Source organism: Calypte anna, chromosome 5A (genome assembly GCF_003957555.1).
Source record: "Calypte anna isolate BGI_N300 chromosome 5A, bCalAnn1_v1.p, whole genome shotgun sequence".
Lineage (NCBI taxonomy): Eukaryota > Metazoa > Chordata > Aves > Apodiformes > Trochilidae > Calypte > Calypte anna.
The window spans coordinates 2,230,122-2,253,987 of record NC_044251.1 but is presented as its reverse complement, the minus strand read 5'-3'; the positions used below and the strand labels follow the sequence as shown (position 1 = coordinate 2,253,987).

Below are 23,866 nucleotides of genomic sequence, written 5' to 3'. Positions count from 1 at the left end.
TATTGCTGTCATCCCATCTGGAGGGGCCCAAACAAGCACCTGGCTGCACAAGATATGCCAACATCTCCCTCAAAGAGGTTGGGTCAGGTGGCATAAAAGAGGCAAATGCTGGATGTGAGCCCACCATCCAAGGACCACAACTTCCTACCAAGATCACCACTGAAGCGTGGTGCCATCTTTTTGTATCTGCTCTTTTATTCTTTCCCTGTTTTTACCTTATCTCAGCACATAGAGGTAAAATAGTTTCTAACTCTGTTAATTTTTACAACCTGCTGCTTTGTTAAGTTTTGTTAATTGCAACCTGTTGTTTTGACAAATTCCTGAAGTTTTGCTAAGTTCTGCTATTTGTGATCCATTGCTCTGAAAGTACCATCATTTCTAATTCAGCTAGTTGTAATGTGACATGCTTTATAACCTTAAAGTCAAGTTGTATTTTGTACAAACCTCCTTGGTAATAGTCTCACTCCTAGAGAACCACAAAGAGAATTCCCAAACTTAATGCTGCCAAACAGGTTGTTAAAAGAGATTAATTAAATAGGAGGATTGGATCCAGCCATCCCTAGGCTCTTCTCTGAAGGAGTTTTGAAAGCACAGGAGTCCAGTCCAAATCTCCCTGGGTCAACCCTCACTTCTGGGGAACTCTTCTGGCAGGAGACAACCATGTTAAGTGGCCCCTTAGGAAATTTCAAGTGACATGAGAAGTGGGAAACAGCTTGGTGCTTCCCTATGCTGAAGGAAGGTGGTACTATGGCACCTAAAATAAACATACAACAAGCTACTACCAGCAAAACAGCACAGGTTATTTCTTTATCTTCAGTTTGAGCTTCAGGGGCCATGGAGCCACTCTTTTCACAGAATATTCCACTGTGATTGTGTGGGCTCAGGTAGGATCAAAGCTAGAAGCACAACCCACAAAGAGAGACAGGTAGCTCCTCTAGAACTGCCTGACCAGTCTGGCCCTAAAAAACCATTTGTGCTGGGAATTTCAAAGGATTTAAAGTCAACTTGGCCAGAGCATACACTTGTTTTGTAGCTGCAGCTGAAGGCAGCTTCAAGCAAATGACTGAAGCCTGAGCTTCTAATAGGAGGTCCTTCAAAGTTTTAAATGGAAGGTAGGTATTAAAGAACTGAAACAAAACTTTGGCAAGGATATTTAAAGTTGGGTTGAATCCAAAAATATCAATTAGCAGCAGGAAAAAAAAAAATAAGACAGTAGATAGCATGGACAGCTAATCATAAGAGCAGACAGGCTGCATTAGATCAAAGATCCACCTGGCCTGATCTCCTGTCTCTGACTTGCCAGTAGCAGATGTCTAGGGAAGAACACAAGGACATGGAAAGTACTGATGCTTTCTCAGAGTATTTTCTAAGGATATAAAAAGATGGGAAACAAAACACTTTCTGATCCAGAGATGGTATTTTGGTATTGATCCAGAGATGTTATTTTAGAATTTTCATCACTGAGTTCATTGCAACTTTTCTGATTCTATGAAAGCTTTTAGTAGTATCTGTAACACCCTACTGCAAGTAAATTGTAACTTAATTCCATGCTGTGGGAACAAGTACATTATTTCCAGTTTGCTTTCTGATAGTTATCTTTGAGCTTCACCAACCCTTGTATGGGAAAAGGAGACTTTACAGTTGCTCCCCATTCTCCTTTAAGTCCTACGCAGGGAATGCACTGCTTTGCCACCTCATTTATCTCTTCACCTATTTAGTCTTTCACTGATTTTTATCACCATCTGTGTGCTGTTTCAGTGCTACTACATCCCTTCTGAGATGTGGAGAGCAGCACTGTCATTAGGCACTGATCTGCTGTCTCACAGAACCTGTAAGACCCCATCCCAGAGAAGCAAGCTCATCACTGTGTGCATTTTAAAATTACCTTTCCCTACCTTAATTGCTTTCTGATAACTTTCATTTATCATTCTCTCAGCATTGCAAAGTCTTCCTCCAGCTCTTCCTCATCTTAACCTTTTCTAATTTTAATACCCTTGTATCAGCAGACTTTTTAATTTCAGTATTACATCTTTTCTAGACCATCTGTGAATACACACTTCAGTACAGAGAGCTACACTTTCTAGGCTGATGAGCTATCATTTATCAGACTCAATGTTTACATTTTTAATTCCATTAAAATACATTATTGCACAAATTATTTGCATATAGAAAATCTGACTCATGATCTTCCATCTGGATCATTAACAGCTCTGCTTTTAAATTTGGAATGTATTCCTTGGATATCTAAACACAATTCTTCTTCCAAAGATTTTTATTCAGCATGTGACAAATTCATGGTCACATTTTTTAGAGACACTGTCTGACCATATATCCCATTTCTCCTTTATTTTGGTCTTGCCAACAAAGCAGTCTCTCTAAAATAGATTTACAAGGAAGCAAAACATAAAAATACCAACTAAGAAAGACTGGGAAAAGGTCAAAAGCAAGCCAGCATGAATGAACAGCAGGTTAAAACAAAGCACACAAAGCAAAACAGACTGAGAAAGTTAAGTAAAATACATTCAATCTAACAATAAACCTTTCTTCAGACTGTAGGAATAGAAAGCTTGCCAAAGACCAATAAATGTTATGAACATAAGAGGTGTATTCAAAGAAGGTAAGACTGCAAGAGAGAAATTCTATGACTCTTTGCATCTGTGTTGAAAGTGGAAAAAAAATGAGAAAATATCCAGACAGAAAATCTTATTTTTGAAACACATCTAAAAATTTGCCTTGAATTGAAGCTACTGAAGAAAGGAATTGGGAATAAGTACACACAAAAATTAAAGCTAGGTTTAAAAAGAACATAAGAATTAAATAGCTAATCCATTTCTGATGGTACATAACCTCTCCCATATACCTGCACTGGAATATAAAGGTTGGAGTGAGGCAAATATATTGCCAGTTTTTAAAAAGGGTTCCACAGGACATCCAGTTAGCTTCAGGCCTGGGAATCCAATATTTCTACCCAAGAAATCAGTAGAAACCATAATTATAGAATGGTAGAGGTTGGAATGAACATCTGGAGATGATCCAGACCAACTGCCCTGCCAGAGCAGGTTCACCTACAGTGGGTTGCACAGGATGGCATCCAGGCAGGTTTTGAATGTCACCAGAGACAAAGACCCCACCATCACCCTGGGAAGCCTGTTCCAGTGCTCTGCTGCCCTTGCAGTTAAAGAAGTTCTTCCTATGGTTCAGTTGAACCTCTTGTGTTTCAGTTTGTGACCACTGTCTCTTGTTCTATCCCTACTGAAAAGAAGCTGGCCTCTTGACACCCATCCTTTAGATATTTATAAGCATTGGTAAAATCCCCTCTGTCTTCTCCAGGCTAAACAGCCCCATGTGTCTCAGCCTTCCCTCACAAGAGAGATGCTCCAGTCCTCTGACCATCTTCCAAGTCCCCCATGGGACTGTTGGCAGTAATTCCTCATCCTTGTTGTACTGGGAAGCCCAGAACTGGAGCCAGTACTACAGATATGGCCTCACTGGGGCAGGGTAGAAGGGATTTCCCCTTGGTCAGTCCATGCTGACTACCCCTGATAACCACATTTTCCTCCACATGCTTAGAGATGACATCCAGACTGAACTGTTCCATCAGCTTTCCAGGGATGGAGGTGAGGCTGAGTGGCTTGTAGCTTCCTAGGTCCTCCTGCCCTTTTTGAAGGCTGGAGTGACAGTGGCTTTCTGTATTAAGCATATTCAGCTCAGGAAATCCCTTAACAAACAAGGGAAAAGTCCTAGAGGAAAATAAACGTCTATTATCTATTATCCAAGCAACTACAATGCCTGGTCCCATCGCATCTGGGTTTTACAGCATTTGGGAAAGCTGACTGCCAAGGTTCTCCTTGATGAACTTTCATCCACTAAATACTGAGTGTCCATGCATGTCTCAGACCATTACTGCCAGTTCTTACTCAAGTCCTTGATAGGCAGAACTATGACTGACAATAATGTATTGGTACAAAATCAAATGGTAAATGAGCAAAACCCTACTCATCCAAAGGAGGAGAGTGCAGGAGCAGAAGCTGGCTGCATGGAGGAGCAAAGTGTGGATCTCCCCCACCATTTAGAGGAAGAGTTGGAGCTCTGCACTGAACTGATTGATACTTACCCAGGGCATGAAACCTTGTGGTGTCATAGAAGGCGTGTGTTCTACCTTCAGCACCACCTAAGCAACAGACTTCCTCTTCTGAGTGTGGTAATACCATCTGTGGACAGCAGTGATGAAATTCAGAATAATTCCCACTGCAGTCTTGCAACAAGTCACATGGCACAAGCTATGGATGTCGATGGTTTGAATGAATCCAGCAGCAAACAAGGTTATACCCAAGAAACAAAACGCCTGAAGCGTGCTCCCATGCAGGACTCTCTTGGTCTAGAAATGGAATACCAGTTCACTGATAAAGTATTATCAACTTGCAGGGATGCTGACCAAGCTAGATTTGCTACTGCTTATAGGAAATGGTTAGTTACTTTTTTAAGTCAGTGAAGGAAGCAGTTAAAGCCTTCAGGATTTTTCTTTCAGTGCAATATTGTATTTTCGGACACAAATGCATGTCTTGGTTGCAAGTGTTAGCTAACCTGTGTTTCTCACTCTTCTATTGGTCAGTTCTAAAGTTCATATTTAGGGTAGAATTCTGTCACTTTATTTATTAAAGAACTGGTGTATCTTTGTATTACTCAAATGCAGCTTGTTCTTTAATCTTTTTAAGAAATCACTGCGTCAGTTTTCTACCATGCCATTTTCTTGTTTCTCAACTTCTGCATTAAGGTGGGCTTTGAATCATCAAAAGAAAAAAAGAAAAAAAAAAAAAGTAAGTATGAAATGCTCTTGAAACAGTGTCTGTTTTGAAAGATCATCTCAAAAAAGAATAGGGGGATCTGTCAGTATCAACTAAACCTGTTTGGAGGTTGTACCTCTTTATTATAGTGGCATCCTGATAATACCTAATTGGATTCCAGGGAAGTAGTGGATTCTCTGTCCCTGGAGATATTTCAAAAGAGACTGGATGAGGCACTCAGTGCCATGGGCTGGGAACTGCAACGGTGGTTCAAGGGTTGGACTAGATGATCTCTGAGGTCCCTTCCAACCCAGCCAATTCTATGATTCTATGATCTATATTTTTGTACTTTTCCTTAGGCACCCACTTAAAACCATTGCTGAATACAGGCCTTGAGCCTGCTCCAGAATTTTACATTGCTACATTATGTCTGGGAAGACAGAACAGAGAAATTCTGCTCCCTATAACACCATAAATTCAAATGATCAGAATTTAATTACATTTTTGTGCATAATATTTTGTCAGTTACTGAAAGGAAGTTCCAACCCTAAAAGTGTTGACTGACTAACTGCTTTCAGAATGACAACAGAAATCAAATCATTTCAACTCAAGGGAACTCTTTTCTGGCACTTTGTGAAGTTATTTTGGAAGGAAAAAGAAAAATTAAACCTTTGTAGGCAAAAAACCCCACTCAGGATCTTCAAGTACAATTTGTACCATTATTTCACCTTTTATTTCCCCCATGCTGTCCCTTCTATATTATGCTTGGTTTAGTCTTGAGTCTCAGTGTCTCTGTAATATTCTACCCATGAACCTGCATATTTCCTACTTCGGGCTCCCTGCACCAGGCTTCTCATTCAAATGCAGATTTCCACATGCACATTAAAATCTAATATTAATCATTAATGCTGTAAGCTTGAATCCTACCTCTGATAAATGTGCACCAAGCCATTCTGCAATCACCAGTGAAGTTACATTAATTTAATAACTTGCAGCTATTGCACAGGCCTGCTGCTTTCAGTGATCTTCTATATTCACACATCTTTTTCCCACTTATGGTTGAAGGAGAATATTCCTTTTTAATTTGGTTTCATAACACAGATCAAGTTTGTGATCATAGAATCATAGAATTAGCCAGGTTGGAAGGGACCTCAGAGATCATCTAGTCCAACCCTTGACCCACCGGAGCAGTTGCTAGACCATGGCACTGAGTGCCACATCCAGTCTTTTTTTAAATGTCTCCAGGGACGGAGAATCTACCACCTCACCAGGCAGTCCATTCCATAGCCTGATCACCCTCTCCGTGAAGAAATTCTTTCTAATATCTAACCTAAACCTCCCCTGGCACAACTTAAGACTGTGTCCTCTTGTCTTGTTGAAGGTCGTCTGTGAAAAGAGTCCAGTTCCCACCTCGCTACAGCCTCCTTTCAGGTAGTTGTAGACAACAATGAGGTCTCCCCTGAGCCTCCTCTTCTTCAGGCTGAACAGCCCCAGCTCTCTCAGCCTCTCCTCATAGGGTCTGTGCTCGAGTCCCTTCACCAGCCTGGTTGCCCTCCTTTGGACCTGTTCCAGGACCTCTACATCCTTCTTAAACTGAGGGGCCCAGAACTGGACACAGTACTCGAGGTGTGGCCTCACCAGCGCTGAGTACAGGGGAAGAATCACCTCCCTGTCAACCAGTAAAATTAGAAACACAAACCTCAGCTGAAGCATCAAAATCTATTACATTATGTATTTTTAGAAATAAACAATAACAACCCTTTCAAAAATCAGTTTCCATGCATCTTCCACAGTATGTTAACATACATAAAGATGAAAGGAAACATGGCTTGTAGCAGTCACACAGCAGCAGTGTGGGATCTGAAGCAATTTTAACTGTAGCAGAGATCAAACCATTCATAGGCTATTAAATACCTCCCTGTTTTGAAGACAACTCATTAATGTTCATTGTGTTTCAGTGGTTACATCCACATTTATATTTTTACATAAATATCAGAGAGTTTCTTACAATGCTGCTTTTGCTAAAATCCTGTCTGGTAATAATGTAAAGTTTTAAATTATGCCTACTGCTAGAGAAAAAAAGTTAGGTTAATAATGGGATATGCTATTACAGTAAAAGACTTTCAAACATTAAAATGTACAGTGTTATGAAACCCACTTAACATCACATGATACTCAAATGACATCACTGTTAGGTCTTCTGATTAATTAAAAAAAAAAAGGTTCATCTTAGAAAGTACTTTTTACATTTTTCACTATTTATGATGCTCTTGCAAATTTAAATCATGTCAGAGAGATTCTGATGCTAATTTTGGCAGCAGATTAGTAGTTTTTTAAAACTTTTCTAGAACTGGACAGTCATTCACAAAACAGACTGGTATTACCAGAAGTTTAGAGAAGCACATGATTATTTTTTGCTAATTCTATACTACCAATACAAGTGTACAAAAATAAGTTCAACTCTTCTAAACTGAAGCCTATCACAAGATCTCACCCATTCGTTATCTGAATAAGTCAAGTTTTCTCTTCTCTAATGTCCCTATTCTGCTTCTCACTTTCCTTATTTCCCTTTACTCTTAACCCACTTAACCCATTGGCCTTCCCATCTGCAACTGCTTCATCTTTATTCCCAAGGAACAGATCCAGCACAGCACTTCCCCAAGTAAATTCACCCAGCACATCAAAAGCTTCTCCTTAACACTCCAGACTATGCAGTGAACCAGACTAAGGAATATATAAGTCTAACTCTTTCCAAAGTTTTAAGTTAGTTTTAAGCTAGTGAGTTTTAAGCTAGCTCAGTTCCCTGATCTAATTCATTAAGTGGCAGTACAAATCCTTCTGCTGAGACAGAGGTATTTTTTCAAGGTGGGAGGAATAAAGTACCTCCACAAATATGTTCATGTATATGTGTTAGCTTAGCTATCAGTATTGATATCAGTACTGTCAATAATTTATTTTTCTCCTCTCTAGCCTGGCTAAAAGCCTTGTTTTATGCAATGCACTCTAACAATTGTTTTGTCCCAGAGACATAAGGTAAACCAAAATACTGTTAAGTCAACTATTTAGAGTCATGTTAAAAGAAAAACCATATAGCTCTAGTCCCCTGTTAAATCATAACCACATCACAATCAAGGTTTTTGGGTTTTGTTCTTTTTAAACATCTCATGTACTTCTCACATACCCAATGATTTCTCTCAAATAGGTCTGAACACTCCTCAGGCAGCTGGGAATCTTATGGTTGAACAGAACTGAGCTAGAACTATAAAGCATGGCAGGATTCAGTAGTTGTGAGTATGGGCAGATGTACTTCCAGAGCTCTAAAGATCATGGATGACTTGAATACACTGGTAAGGTGAAAAAATCAAATCTGTCTTATCCAATGACATGACTTAGATTTTTTCCATTATCTTATCATACAGGTGCCAAAGAAGTAATGGGAAGTGCATCCATGCCAACCCTAAAAAGATAACTCCACTATCTCTGCTGTTATGTCACTTTGGTACCCAATTGTAGCATGTCCTCCAAGGTAGTGATTAGACAAAGGATAGGTATTTCTCCCTGTATTTAGCTTCAGAAAAGACTTGGTGTCCTGCTTTGGGCCAGGATAAAGGTGATTTTTCTGTTTTGTACTTTTACTTTTAGCTAAGTCTCTTGTAAGTAGCTGCACTTGCTGAAATTAACACCAAGTTTCTCAGACAGTGTGTGCTTCTAGGACTGATAACACTTGATGTTTATAGTTACTGCTAGAGACTGGTGTGCAGAGCCAAGGACACTGCTCAGCTCTGAGGAAAACATTTTACCGTCCAGGAGGATAAAGAGGTCCCACCTGAGCCCTCCTTTGGGGAGGAACAGACAAGATAGATGCCAGAATTGACCAAACAGAGTATTCCATCCCATATACGTCACACTCAGTATAAATTTGAGGCATCACCAGGGCCGAGCCAGATCTTTTCCGGATTTCCAGATTTCCAGATTTCTGGATTTCCTGATTTCCCTGTTTCCCTTCCTTCACCCGGCATCCTGGAAGGATCCCGTCCGTTCGTCTGCCTGTGCTCCTGATCCATCCCAGCCCATATCTGTGTGTTCCTGCCTCCGGTTCCCGACTGCTGCCGACTCCAGGAGTCCAGCCTGGACTTTCCCAGGGCTGCCCTGCAGCCTCGGTGGTGACGTGAGAGTTATTGGGGGAGAGGGGGGAGGAATGTGGTTTCCATTTTCCTGTATATTTGTATATATTTAGTAATTTCTCCTATTTATCATTACTGTTCATTAAAGCTGTGTAGTTTAGTTTCCAACCCATCAGTCTCTCTCCCTTATTCTCTCTCCTTTCTCTATCAAGGAGAGAGAGATTAATAGAGAGCGTCTGTTATTCGGTTTAATTGCCGGGCCAGTGTTAAACCCTGACACTTGGAAATGCCTCTAATCACTAAACTCAAATAATTCTATAGCTAGGATGCAGAGAACCAAGACATTAACAAATATCTAACTGCACAACTCTCTTTCTCTTACTAAAGCTGAAGGCATCTGGGGACAGATTTTAGCAATGAAAATTCAGAGAATGAATTTGAACTCACTGAAAGTCAAGTACAACAATGCCACAGCTTGAATATTAAGAAAACTTTCATTTAAAAACTGGTTGTTACATCTGGCAGCAGGGAAACATATGGCTGATTTTTATATAGGTGACAGAACAAAACCTGTTTGCTGCTAAAGGTCTGAGCATCAAGAAAAGGAAGGTTAAAAATAGCCATAACAGCTGGGATTTTCATATCTCTGGGTAGTAACTTTAGGTCACCTTAAGGAAACTTCAATATTGTGTTTAAGTTACAAAAAAAAAAAAAAAAAAAAAGCCACACAAAACAAAAAGCCATTCAAAAAAACCCCAAAATTGCTGTAAAACATCTGGGAATACACACGACTTCTTTCCACATATAAGTTTCAATGTAAAAAATACTTAAAAGGGGACAGAAATTCCTATAATTCTGTTACCACTTGATACACACTTCTAAACATCCTTTTCACTTTTCTAAATCATTTTAGCTGTATATTCATCACCACAACATCATAAGGAACCTCTGAACTGTAGCTAAATTCCAGCTGTTGTTACCTGCTGCCACAGGAAACACATTAGAGAGGCAAATACTGATTATATGCAGTACCAAACAGGATTTATTGCTCAGCTCTTACTGCTGGACTCAGACTTGTTGCTTTCCTAATTAAATTCAGTATATATACATCTCTTTTGGGTCTGGCATTATGTGCATATCACAAAGAATGTTACAAAGATTTCTGCATTGCTGGCTAGAGAAGCAATCACACACAATTTGCTGACAAAGACAACAAAGCTTTTACCACATTATTAAATATTAAAACCCCTACAACACACTATGGTGGTGGGGAAAAGAGGGCAGAAGTAAGCTTTTTAATCCATTTGTTGGTCATTATCAGTTGTCAAGTCTGACAAAAGGACACCCTGTCTCTGGAAAGACTGTTGGGCTGAGGGAGTTGGTGATGGGAACAAGAGAAGATCCAAGCTTCACGAGCATTTTCCAAAGTTCTACTTAAGAGCTGAGAGCTGCAGTATTGAAGTGTAAAAAATATTTTAAATTTGCTTCAGTCCAGTAGCTAGCAACAAATGTTCAATAACTACTAACAATTGCTCAGTAAATATTTTAAAGCTGAGAAATAAATATAAAAAAAAAAAAAAGTATGTGAGAGGCATCTTACTTTTAAGGAAAAAAAGCCCCCCCGGATGGAGTACAAGGCATACTCTCAAAAAGAGGGAAGTAGCTCAATCAGCTAAGTAGAAAGTATTTTTTTTAATGGGTGAGAGTCATGGAGTCCTCACAGCAGAAAAACACCCAAACCTGTTACAAGGAAAGCAAAGCTTTTGACACCATCTCCCACAGCAGCCTCCTGAAAAAGCTGTCAGCCCACAGCTTGGACAGGAGCACCCTGTGCTGGGTTAGGAACTGGCTGGAGGGCCGGGCCCAGAGAGTGGTGCTGAACGGGGCTGCATCAAAATGGCGGCCGGTCACTAGTGGTGTCCCCCAGGGATCAGTGTTGGGCCCAGTTCTGTTCAATATCTTCACTGATGATTTAGATGAGGGGATTGAGTCCATCATCAGCAAATTCGCAGATGACACTAAGCTGGGGGGGAGTGTGGATCAGCTGGAAGGCAGGAGGGCTCTGCAGAGGGACCTGGACAGACTGGAGAGTTGGGCTGATTCCAACGGGATGAGGTTTAACACGGCCAAGTGCCGGGTCCTGCACTTTGGCCACACCAACCCCATGGGGAGCTCCAGGCTGGGGACAGAGTGGCAGAAAGGGACCTGGGAGTCTGGATTGCCAGGAAGCTGAACAGGAGCCAGCAGTGTGCCCAGGTGGCCAAGAAGGCCAATGGCATCCTGGGCTGGATCAGGAACAGCGTGGCCAGCAGGTCCAGGGAAGGGATTCTGCCCCTGTGCTCAGCTCTGGTGAGGCCACAGCTTGAGTCCTGTGTCCAGTTCTGGGCCCCTCAGCTCAGGAAGGAGATTGAGGTCCTGGAGCAGGTCCAAAGGAGGGCAACCAGGCTGGTGAAGGGACTTGAGCACAGACCCTATGAGGAAAGGCTGAGAGAGCTGGGGGTGTTCAGGCTGGAGCAGAGGAGGCTCAGGGGAGACCTCATCACTCTCTACAACTCCCTGAAAGGAGGTTGGAGCCAGGGGGGGGTTGGGCTCTTTTGCCAGACGACTTTCAACAAGACAAGAGGGCAGGGTCTCAAGTTGTGCCAGGGGAGGTTTAGGTTGGAGATTAAAAAGAATTTCTTTATGGAGAGGGTGATCAGGCATTGGAATGGGCTGCCCAGGGAAGTAGTGGATTCTCCGTGTCTGGAGACATTTAAAAAGAGCCTGGATGTGGCACTCAGTGCCATGGTCTAGCAACTGCAACGGTGGTTCAAGGGTTGGACTTGATGATCTCTGAGGCCCTTCCAACCCAGCCAATTCTATGATTCTAAAGGTAAGAGAAAAGGACAGAAAATTTCTCCTAAAGAAAAGGAATTAGACAGGAGAGAAGGAGAAAGCTTTCAGCTCTTTAAGACATCTTCCAGCAGCATGGCACTTTTTTGTCTTGTTTCACTTCCAGTTCTTGTTACTGCTTCCTCATAATTGCTAATGAGGACACCAAAGCTTCGTAGCCTCTGCTCTGCCTCAAGACTCTGAGGTTCACCTGCATCAAAGTGAGAATTAATGCAGGGAATCAGAAGTGTAGCATTCACTACAATATTGCTAAACTGACACACTTTGTAACAAAGAGTATCACAAAATGTACTTTTTATGTATATATTGTGCACGCATATGTGCATCATTCATTTATATATTATGTACATCCATGTGTACATATACACTATGAGATATTTTACAGAAAAAACAAACTTTATAATTGCATCAATGAGGAGCTGTGTATTTCATCATAACTACACACAGAAAACAGGAGCATGTTTGGCAATGTAGCCACATACAGATGCAAAGGAATATGCCCTAATGCTTACCAAATGGGGTAAGGTTTTTGTAAAATTCAATTACTACAAGAAGTGGGGGGATGTCTAATAATAATTTTTAAATGTGCTACCATTAATCTTTAAAGTATATCAGAAAGAAGAGTGGTGTGGGGAAGAAGAGGGAACAGAGAGATTAGTGAGGAAATGGAGGAGAAAATGAAATAAATATCTGTAGTAAGCTGGAAGTTGTTTATAGACATTAATGTTATTTTCTATGCTGATCTTTGGAGGTTGTTTCATAGGATTCTCTTGAGGGCAGAGATGATAGGGCAAAGCAGGTGCTTTTTGAGAACTGTTGCACAGATTTATGGTTTCACCCTTTATACACAGACTGAAAGTTCACTGTGCTGCACTGTGATTGCCTCAGTTTCCCTGCTTAGTGCAGCTCAGCACACTGCAACACTCGAGGCTGACACAGCGTTATGCATTTGGCATAACTCACACCTCGAGGAATCTGCTCCTGATGACAAGCTCAGCACAGCTGGAGCTGCTAACAAGCCAGGAGCTGCAGTTCTGGGACAACTTTCCGGGAAGTTTCCTTCCTGTATAGGGAGCATCTGCCTTGAGATTCTCTGTGCAAACCCCAGGATATGATGCTATGGTGCAAACGAGAAGCTACACTCAGGGCAGCCACCTTTTGGCAGTAATTAACAGCAATTAACAGCCCGTCCACGGGCCGGGGCGGTCAGCACCTTGGACAGCTCCGGGCCGATCAGAACCCTGGGACAGCTCCGGGCCGGGCCGGGCAGTTTCTGCCCCCCCCCCTCCCTCAGCATCAGTGGGATACTAAGGAGGAAGGTGGAGAATCGATCTTTGGTTCACTTTTATTTTAATAGGAATTTTCAAGGAGGCCTCGGAGTTATCAGCACAGATTCTGATGGATCGTTGCAACGTAAAAGGAAAAAAAAAAAAAAAATCCAGAAGACTGTGTTTGGAAAGGAGAAATTAGTTTGGTAACTAGGGGCTACTGGCTAGGTATCACTTCCAAACAAAATAGAAGACTTGAATATTAAAGGAAAAGAATATAATTACTGCCATTCAGCTGGACCACGTTACAAGTTTGGCCTAAAAAGATAACAGCATTAAGGCACTTAAACTTCTGTAACACAGCCCAGTTTGTACTGCATGGTACAGTCTGGTTTTAAGAAACTAAACCAGGAGAAAGCCAGCAGATCACATATTAAATACTAGGTCCCAAAATATAACTCTAAGTTAACTGAACGCATATTTCCCCAATTAGTTCCTAAAGAATCAACTCCTGAATTTATACTGAAACAGATCTGACTAGATTAAAACTGAGTTGTGGCTGATACTGAGATCAGGAAGTGGAATGGAACAAACTGCATCAGTCATTTAATGGAGTGGAATCACACTGCACGTGTTCCAACTTGGATAAAAGAGGACATTAAACATCAAGGAGCAAAGAATAGCTGAAAACATCACCCAACACGATACTAATAATCAGACTCTCTTGATAAATGCATCTGCTGGAGCATTAAGGCTATGAAAACTATGGATGAGCAGGCAAATAGATAGTAGGAGAGACTGTGACACTTCTGTCTGCTCATTGTAGGATTGCTGCTGGAATAGAATTTTACACTCAGCTCTGGTGATCACATTTCAAAAAAAGGTTTGGGTTTTTTTTTAACAAAAAGATGCAGAATATTTAGATTATTAAGATATGGAGAATATGTATTAAGTGTGTGACATTTGAATATTTAAAAGTAAATTTATAGCTCTTTGATAGATGCCTAAACATGCCATATAGAGACAGGTTAATTAAAGAAAACAGATCATATTTGAAAGCAGAGATGGGACAAGATGGGACTAGGAGTCAAGTGAGTGCATTAAAACTCCCTGCTTACAGTTTGTTGTCTGCACAAATAATTTTTCCAGGGAGACCAACCATAAATGAATTACCATTAATAGAACACATATTTTAATTGTACTTAGTGGAAGTGTTCAAATGGACAGCCTAATTTTTTTCCTAACTATATCTGCTTTAGCAAATGAAGTTGGCACATCCAAAATACAGCTGAAAGGAAATATACCAACTTTCTCCACTTCTGCATCTATAGAGTGAACAACTGCTGGATAAATAAGAGCTTGAAGATATCCTTTCAGAAATCACCAGTTCTAAAAATGTCACATCCTTTCAGTAAGAAACTGAGTAAGGATAGAAGAGAAGTTGGACAAAGTGTCTGTCTGACCCTTTAGGAGGCAGGTACCAGTTCTCACACTTCGGAGTGGGAACTCTGGGTCAGAGTTCTGAGCAGTTTTACCCTGTGCCTGTATAGGAACTGCCTCCAGCAAAGCTCAGGAGAATCCATGAGCTGCAGCAGCTCCTGGGCAGGTCACCAAGCCCCCTGCACTGGTGTGGGGACCACTGGGCTCCTGATGCTTTACTTGTGCAGCTGGACTGGCTTGACTTTTTTATTCAGTGTATTGTGTTGAAATTATGAGGCTCAGTTGCTTCAGCTTATCTAATAAAAGTTGCTATAGTTTAGGAAACAAGAGATCTTCATTCTGACATACAAAATCATACGAGTGAAAGGCTGAACCTTTAGATTACATAAAAACAAAGCCCTCCAAGGTCTTGGATTTTAGTCAATAAAGATATTCAACTATTAGAACAGCTCATTATGTCAGTGGATTCCTCATTACTGACAATTCTTAAAAGACAACAAAATGATTTGTTGAATTATATGTTTTTGTTCAACTAGTGTTAGCACACAGAACTCCAAGAAGTTCTGAGGAAACTGGTGCTAGGCACAAAGTTGGCCTCAATAACCACAACAGTTCCCTGGCTCTTAAAGCAGTCAGGCCAATTCAGGTGATGAGGTTTTTATCTCTGAAAATTAACTGTAAAGGTATATTTCATTATGAAAATATGATTATCTCAAGCAAATTTAGTATGCTGGGACTAAGTCCACAAAGTACTTTCCAACACTTCAGGGATCAGGTGAAAAAATAAAGCATTGCATAATGATGAGACATACAAATCAACAAGTTTATGTATTATTAACATGGGATCAAGAGACTTATAAAGTTATGATTTTCTTACACATCAGAAGATATAACAGTGCAATTACAGATTTTAACTCTCTGCCAAACCAACTCAGAACTACTCTTAATAACACAAGAGCAAAGTTTTCCACAAAACATTCCAGTCTTTCATTTAATTCTTACTTATACAATAAAAATATTGGTATTCCATGCCTCAAGAAGTATTGGCTGGGTGTAAATAAAGAGATTCAATACCAAATCCTTCAGAATTTCAAAGTAATCCTCATCAAATTGTCAACCTATAACCTGCTATATCTGCATAGTCTGAATGTTTAAACACTTGATCTATAAAAGTAAAATGTTTAAAACTAGAAGTTTTACTTCAGACTGACTGAGATCTGATTTTGTGGATATAAAAACAGTAATAGATGACACCATAATTACAATAGCATAATAACCCTAAAATAATAACAGTATTCTGTTTAACAGAAATTCCTGTACCTTGGTGTTTAATTAAATAATACTTAGAACTCAAATAGTAATTATATAGCCAATAAATATTTGCTGTAGTATATAAGTCCAGGTACTACTGTTGAAACCAAGATCCCAGCTTTTGCCTCTTTCAAGCCAAGGAATGTAAGAGCACTTTATATGTCAACACCAAATATGATGAATACCTGCTGCTGGGCTACTCATACAACAGTCTTGGGTCCTGATTCAGGACCAGTCGATTCATAACACAACTCTGCCCAATCCTTCACTCCAGGAAAAAAAAACCAAAACAAAGAATTAAAAAAAACAAACCAAACCAAATCAACAAGAAAAAAAAAAAAAAAAAAAAAAACCCACACAAAATAAATTAATTCAGGGACCCATCACATGTCAATGCAGATCCTCACAATAGGGTTGATGCATTTCCTACCAATTCCAACAAGCCAGCTGCTCCCTGATTGCAGAGGGAGGGAAAATTGACTCATCAAGGAAAGCTCAGACCAGTCTTTGGACTGGTACATGTACAGAAGGGTGGCCACATGACTGAGATTTCCTAGGCTCAAAAATAATGAAATACATAAAAGAGACACAGGCAACAGGGAGAAATGTTTGGCCTGAATTTAACATCTAGCCCAAATTTCCTTCCAATTTATAGGGCAAATAGAGCAGCAGTATCTCAAAGCAGCCTTTTTTTTGGGCAAAATGTTCCTTTTTCTCTTGACTCCTCCCTGAGCTGACAACAGACACCCAAGCCACACTGATAGAGAGCACCTGGTTACAGCTTCTATCTCAGCTGGACATGCAGGGTGAAGCTGCATGTGACAGACTGACCTAGCAAGAGTTGTAAACCTATCCCAGAAAAAAAGTAATATAATCAACCCTCTTCTAACAATCATTCTCTGTCAAGCTAGTGAGTTGAATCAGAGATCAGCTCAGAGCAGAGATCAGCTGAGAGAGCAGCTCAGAGATCAATGGACACAGGAAAAGGCAGACAGAGGGCACGTACTTATAAACAGCAGCCACCTTCTACACTGGTTCAACAATAATGTGTAATTTCATCTGCAGGAACCAACACATAAAAATATTATTTTATATATATATACACACGTATATATATAAATAAATGACAACCAGTGCCAGAGAGTCAACAATGGAGCTTCTTCCCTGCATGCATTTGCTTTCCTGTGGGAAGCTTACAACTTCAGCATCAATATCTTCTGCTTCAGCATCAATTTCTTCATTCTCACCTACTCAAACAGGAGCTGTCTGGGTCAGCTGGCACAGCTCTCTCCTAAGACCAATAAATACTTTCTTCACACTGATCTATCTTGTGATTCTTTCACAATTTTTCTCCACATCGATGAATTATTCAGCAGGTTTCCCCACTGGAAACATCACCTTTCTCAAAACTATACAACTCTGATTTTGCCCAAATTATCATAACTAACACAATATTCCTAGGAGCATGAAAAAAAAAAAAAAACAGATAAACTTTATATAGAAATAGAATCATGATCCAAGATCAAGTTCCCCTCCTTCAGCTAGCAAACTATGCCAGTTTGTTTTAGGCTGACTACTTATGGAATTATACTTGGATTTTACAGACAACTGGAAACAGAAGAATCAAAGAGTCACATAGGAAAGCAGAACATTCAATGAAACTCAAGGAGCAGCACAGTCATTCCTCCTCCAATAAAATTTCAGTCATTTGATATTGCCCCTTCTGAATCTATCTAATGCAGGATGCTGACAAATGGAAAGACAGGGAAATCATTCTTTCAAGACAGTAAAAACCTCAACATGACATTATTTAAAATAAGAATATAGATGCATTCTTTAAAATCATCAGTTTTGATGCTGAAAAGAAGCACAGTCTATTTATAGATCACTTTTTTGTTTTTAAATACTTCAGCTCTGCAAAGCTCACCAGACACACTTGATTTGCTCAGAAGTTGTACTGCTCCCCAAGAGTGGCATCTGAAGCATTGCTGGAGTGAACTTAAGAGCTGCAACAAGACACATCCTGCTGACAGACCACACAAAAAAGCAACTTCCTTCTTTCTGAAAAAGACTGTATCAAATAAGCATTGCTAAAGCCCTCACAAAACATTAATATCCTGAGAGAATGCATGACAAGAGCAATAAACATCATCTGAGAATTATCTGGGAAGTGACAGAGAGCAAAACAAACTCCCCCTTTCAGATTCAATAGGCAGTTGGAGACAACTCCCAAATAGTGGAAAGACACAAACTCTACAAGACAAGATCTTTCTCAGCTGTGGATGAGTCCAGTGGAACACTTCCATTAGCAATGGATACACTTTTTGTGTAACTTTAGTTGTGAAAGAAGTGCAAACACACAGTAAAATTATTTCAATGTAAACTCACAGCAGGAAGTCACCAACCTTGATCATTTCAGTTCTTCCCCAAGGTAGCTTCAGGCAGTAGCATATCCTTGCTATAAAAGTAACAAATCTCTTTGTGTATTGAGAAATTTTAAAATTACCTCATATTAAAAAGACTTCACAAGCTCTCAAAGCAAGTTCAGCATATTCTACCTTTTCTTTACACATGAGACAGCTTGGAAAAATCTACTTTACTGACACATTTACTGGAAAAATGTCCAGTTTTGGGAAAATTTACTTTCCTCATCAATACCATCAGTGAACTTGTTACCATGAAACCCCAGCCAGCCTTCAACTCTTCTAACTACTTGGAAGCATCTTCTGCACACAAATACAAGCCTAAGCAACATACACACATCTTTCTGAAAGGAGGAGTTACTGGATGGAGTTCCTCATCAGGGCATAGAACCTAATTCTCAAAAATTGATTAATCACTTCAGAGACAAAACAAGAGCATGGAACAGCATTTCAGCAGTCCTTTTTCATCACAGAATTGTTCACTATGCAGTACAAGAACCATGCCTGAAACATAACAGGGAACACATTTTTAAATTCCTAAGAAGATAGTTTTGTTAAAAATGCTGTAGACTTCTTCAGTTTCCAATTTTGCCTTCTTTTTCATCCCTCCTCTCAAATTAAATCTCCCCCTTCTCTCAAAAAGAAATTCCTCACAGTTTTCCCATATTTATCTCCATTAATAGAGAATCAAGTTTGAAGAGGAAGTTCTTGAAAATTATGACTCATATAGCTTCCTCAGAATTGGAAAAAAGATACCTAAACAGATCAGGAGATGAAGCATCAAAAGGTCAGACTTTATTGGTTGAGTCTTCCACTACTTAGGTTTCAAGATTAGTGACCCATAAGCTAATACAGAGACAAACAGACTGCAAATTTTAATTGCCCAGATTAGCACCTCAATTTCATAATCAGCTTTAAAAAAAAAACAAAAAACAAAAAACAAAAAACAAAAAGCTCTGAGTTACCAGATGCCTTCAAAAGCATACTAAACATCTAGCACTGAAGAGAAAAAAACCTAAAATCCAGCTCTAAAATTTTATAAATATAATAAAGATGTAAAGGATAAGTAAATGAAAGGATATTTTCAAAAAAGACAATTTGTAAGAACATTCAAGATACAGTTACTAAAAGCCATGTTGTATAGCATTCAATTTCTCCAATGAAGAGAGGGATGTCAACTTTTACTGTACCCCCATGTGACACAGAACACAGTACCACCATGTAGGGACTCTACCTGGGCATGAAAAGCAGAAAAATGGAACTGATCCATTGGGTTGTATGCTCTCCTCCCACTCTTCCTAAAGTTAACACGTTTAAGTGTTTCCATTTAAGTAGCCTAAATGCTAAGCTGTTAAATAGAAGAAAAACTAGTAAAAGATTAAGCATTCAAACAGGTTTCCCTCATCCTAATCGCAGACAAGAAATCAAGTTGATACCAAGTAATTTTTAAACACAACATGATCTGCTGCTCTTGTATTCCTTAATGCACACTGTGCATTTAGTCAGTTTTGAGTGTTTTAATTTTTCACCCTTTTATACTTCATCTATTGGCCCATCAGACTGATCTGCTAGATCCATGGCACCACACACTGCTCTCCGAGATCAAACAACTGAAGCTCAGGTTTCTTTGCTTAGGAGAGAGTGCTTTAACAATGAGAACGAGGAAGGAAGGACAGTGGCTGGTCCACATACAACAAAACATCCCTGTGAGACCACTACCAGTCCTGGTGTACTGAAAAGGCAGCTGTTTCTCCTCCCCTCTGGCCAAACACAAAGGCTTTGTGTAATGCTTTCCCAGAGCAGGAGAAAGAGACAACGCAGCACACAGGAACACACAGAAACTGTCAGTCTCTGTTGTAGAGCATCAATTCATTCCCACTAAACAAACCAATCTTAGCTAACTCAGAAAACACAGCAGTATATTAATGTACCACAGAGTGCAACTTCCCCCAACGAGACAAACGTTTAACCTTCTGTACACATATACCTAGAACTGGTAGGCACCCATCATTTAGAGATCAGGTTTGAAGAGGGAAAATTCCACTCACATCTCTCTTCCGTCATACTCAAAAATCTCTTTCTTGATTTAATCAGTTGCACTGGAAAAGCCTCTCTGGGATTCATGATGTTAGAGGTAACAGACCCTGCAGCACGCAGCTGCTGAGTGACTGCTCTAAATCTAACCTATGTCATGATATTCCTATTGCTCAGTTTGCTCTTCTTATTCTTACCCCATCATCAAGTTTAAAAAGATGGGGAACTTAAAGGGCATAACAGTACATCAGAAATATACCAGAGAATCAAAAGAGTACCTGTCAGAGAGAACTGAATCCATCTTCAGGTTTTTTAAACTATGTTACCTTGATGCACTACTTTCAAAATAACTTTTGATTAATGGATACATACTACTATAGTCAAATTCCCCATTTGTGCTCTTTTTGACAAGCCAAGCAAATGTTAAGATGCATACTTCTTGTTTAGGAAGTTGAGAAAGTTGTAGTACTGTTGTTAAATGTAATTCACACTGTAAAACAAAGGAATCCTCATCAGTGAAGTACTGTGCAGTTTAACACATAACAAAAATTATGGGTATCTTTGTACCACGAGTTCACTTCATTAAGATTTAAAAGAAAAAAAAAATGTGCAAAACCAAACAAGAACAGTAAAATAATCTTTTTCTTTCCCTGATATAACAGCTAAAATGAACTAATACATCTACAAGCACAGCATGTGTTCAAGAGGCATGACATAAACTATGCAGAACGTATAAAAATTCTACTCAGTTTTTCCAGAACCACAGCCTGGAAACTAATCACTCACTTTCAGGCTAATGTGATTTTTAAAAGAAAGAGTATGCTTTATTTTAGGGCTCTTAACCTTTCTGTCAATATAGCTTACCAGTTCAGAGCATTTAAGCTGAAACTGAACTGGTTCTGCAAATAAAGGCTAAGATAGCCATTACAACCTATTTCATAGCTTATTTTCTACAGTCCTTTCCATCTTAATTATAAATACAGTAGAAGGTTCTCAAAAGGCTGGGCAATAGTTAGGGTCTTTCCTTTGTGTCCATCTTTGGCTGCCCTCCCCCACCAGAATAACATATTAATATTAATATTTGCAAAAACATCCCCGTTCACACTACCAGTTATTCCCAACTGCTCTGGCTCACACAGGGGGGGGAGAAACTGAGCTTCTTCCTTTCATTGCATTTGCTCTAGCCTGACAACAGAAGTACAAGGATGCAGCTGCAGCTCCAGAGATCATCCGAGCACCTAGGAACAAGGTGCTTCCCCCCATTTCCTTTTCCTTGAAGCCGAAAGGATCTATAGCAGCGGTTTGAAAACCTGGAGGTTTACTATTACCCCTGTAGTGAGTGCATCTGCGGCCTAGCCAGGCGTATCTGTATTCACATATTGATGCAACTGCTGCTAATGGCTCCAGCACTCAGCGCGATAGACGGCAGACTGACTCCCCATCCAGCCTTGCCCACGGATGCATCCCTTCCACGCACGCCACGGTGAAGAACTGGGAACACAGACGCAGCTATTTTAAAACCAGGGATGTTTCGCCACTAGAACACGTAAACAGCGGTACCGCTTGCCTTCTTGCAGCAAGTGGGAGGGACAAAAAAAAAAAAAACAAATAATAATAATAATAATAATAAATCTCGTGCCTATAAATTGAAATTCTCCGTAGAGGCCGGGGCGGCGATGACCGCCGCCGGAGCCCGCCAGACACGCTGACCTTAACTCCACGGCAAGGATCGCCCTGTCCTCCCCGCGACACCCGCTCCGTTCCAACAACCCTTCCTCGGGGCAGGCCACGGCTCCCCGGAGCTCCGGCGCCCGGCGAACTCCTTCTCCCGCGGGGAGAGGAAGAACGACGCGGGTCCCACAGCAACCGCTGCGGGCGGAACGGCTGAGGCGGCAGAGCCCGAGGGCCGCGCAGGGCTCAGGCGGCGGGAGCGCCCCCGGGGACACCTCCGCCCGGCGGCCGCCGCGTCTGCTCACCTGGAACGGGGCCGAGGCGGAGGCGGCGGCTCCTCGAGGCGGCTGTTCGCGGCTAGAGCGGCGAATCCCTGCGGAGCGCGGAGCGCGAAAAGGGAGGGTTATGAGGAGGGGGGTAGGCTAGAGCGGCGGCCCCCGGCCCAGCCTCCGCCCCATGGCGTGCGGCGCGGTCTCTATGGCGACTGCAGTGCCGGGACGGCGCCGGCCCGCCCGCCCGCGGGGAGGGGTACGGCTGCGCACAGCGCGGAGGAGACTCAGGGGGTTACGGAGGAGCCCGCGGCCCTTCCCACAGGAGTTAACCCCCTCGCAGCCACCGCTGCCGCCATCCCCGCAGCAGCCCCCGCCGCCCGCCCCCGCGCTCGCCCTTCCTCAGCGGCGGCGCCACGGAACCGCTGTCCTCTAGGGCACCTCCCGCCACCCTCTTTCCGCAGCGGCGATTGGGCAGCCCCCGGAGAGCCCTGCCGGTGACTGGCTGCCAGCGCTATCAATTAGGGTCCCGGAGGCGGGCGCACCGGGACGCGGACGCTGTGTGCGGGGTTGGTTGAGGGGCGGTGAGTCCCGATCGCCGCCGCCCCCGCGCAGCCTCGGGGCCGAGGTGTGTGCCGGGCGCTGTAGTTCCCCCGCAGCCGTGGCGGGGACCGCCGCACGCCGCTTTTCGACCAAGTTCTGAGGGGTTGTCGGGCAGCGCCCGTGACGGGGATCCGGGCTGGCCACACGGTGCTGGCCGCCGGGCGGTTTCCCCGCTGCAGCGCCCGCTCTGCTCCGGGGGAGGGCTGCGTCCTCCCTGCGGTACTGACCTCCACCGCAGCATCTCCGGGCCTCTCCGCACCGAAAAGGGGGGCAGATGGCTCGGGGCCCGTCTAGGCCCAGGCCGTAGCCCTGCGGGACGAGCGGGATGAGGAATGACAGAGCAGGGGGAGGGAGGTGCGGGGCTGGGCCAGGCCGGACCCTTGTGTCGCCTCAGGGACTTGAGACTCCCGAGGTGTCAAACGCGGACACAGGAGGGGCTGTCATCCGGGGGTCCGCGCTGTCGCAGTAGTGAGGGAGGGGTTGATGTACCCAGCGTGGCCTTTGGGGGGGGGGGGGAAAGGCTGAAGCTCGGGCGGGCAGGGCTCGACAGCTCCTGGGGTAGGAGCTCTTCGGGGGGAACCGTCGGACAACAGCCCCCGGGGCTCCTTCGGAGGCCACGGTGTCAACCCAGAGAGGCTGGATCCCAGACCTGCCGCTCGGGGAGAGCTGTTCTGGGGGAAGGATCATAGAATGGGCTGGGTTGGAAGGGACCTCAGAGATCATCAGGTCCACCCCTTGATCCACTCCTGCTGCAGTTCCCAGCCCATGGCACTGAGTGCTACATCCAGGCTCTTTTGAAATATCTCCAGACACAGAGAATCCACTACTTCCCTGGGCAGCCCATTCCAATGGCTGATCACCCTCTCCAGAAAGAAATTCTTTCGAATCTCCAACCTAAACCTCCCCTGGCACAACTTGAGACCCTGCCCTCTTGTCTTGCTGAGAGTTGCCTGGGAAAAGAGACCGACCCCCCCCTCGCTCCAACCTCCTTTCAGGGAGTTGGAGAGAGTGATGAGGTCTCCCCTGAGCCTCCTCCAGCCTCAACAC

General features: G+C 42.4%; 2 protein-coding genes and 1 pseudogene across 2 annotated transcripts in view; 2 read left to right on the top strand and 1 right to left on the bottom strand.

Moving 5' to 3' along the window:
- Positions 1-22,539, bottom strand: part of TTBK2 (tau tubulin kinase 2) — a 106,489-nt gene extending 83,950 nt beyond the window's left edge. Inside the window, exon 1 of the mRNA XM_030452582.1 lies at positions 22,253-22,539. The gene's annotated coding sequence lies outside the window, so the exon portion shown is untranslated. The remainder of the gene's footprint in view (positions 1-22,252) is intronic.
- On the top strand, positions 3,770-4,516 carry LOC103534367 (annotated as a pseudogene).
- On the top strand, positions 21,482-22,717 carry LOC115598425 (transcriptional regulatory protein AlgP-like). Its single transcript, XM_030451810.1, has 3 exons — positions 21,482-21,525; positions 21,633-21,832; positions 22,062-22,717. The coding sequence occupies exons 1-3, from the start codon at positions 21,482-21,484 to the stop codon at positions 22,715-22,717; spliced, it is 900 nt and encodes a 299-aa protein (XP_030307670.1).
- Positions 22,718-23,866: the final 1,149 nt, after the last annotated feature.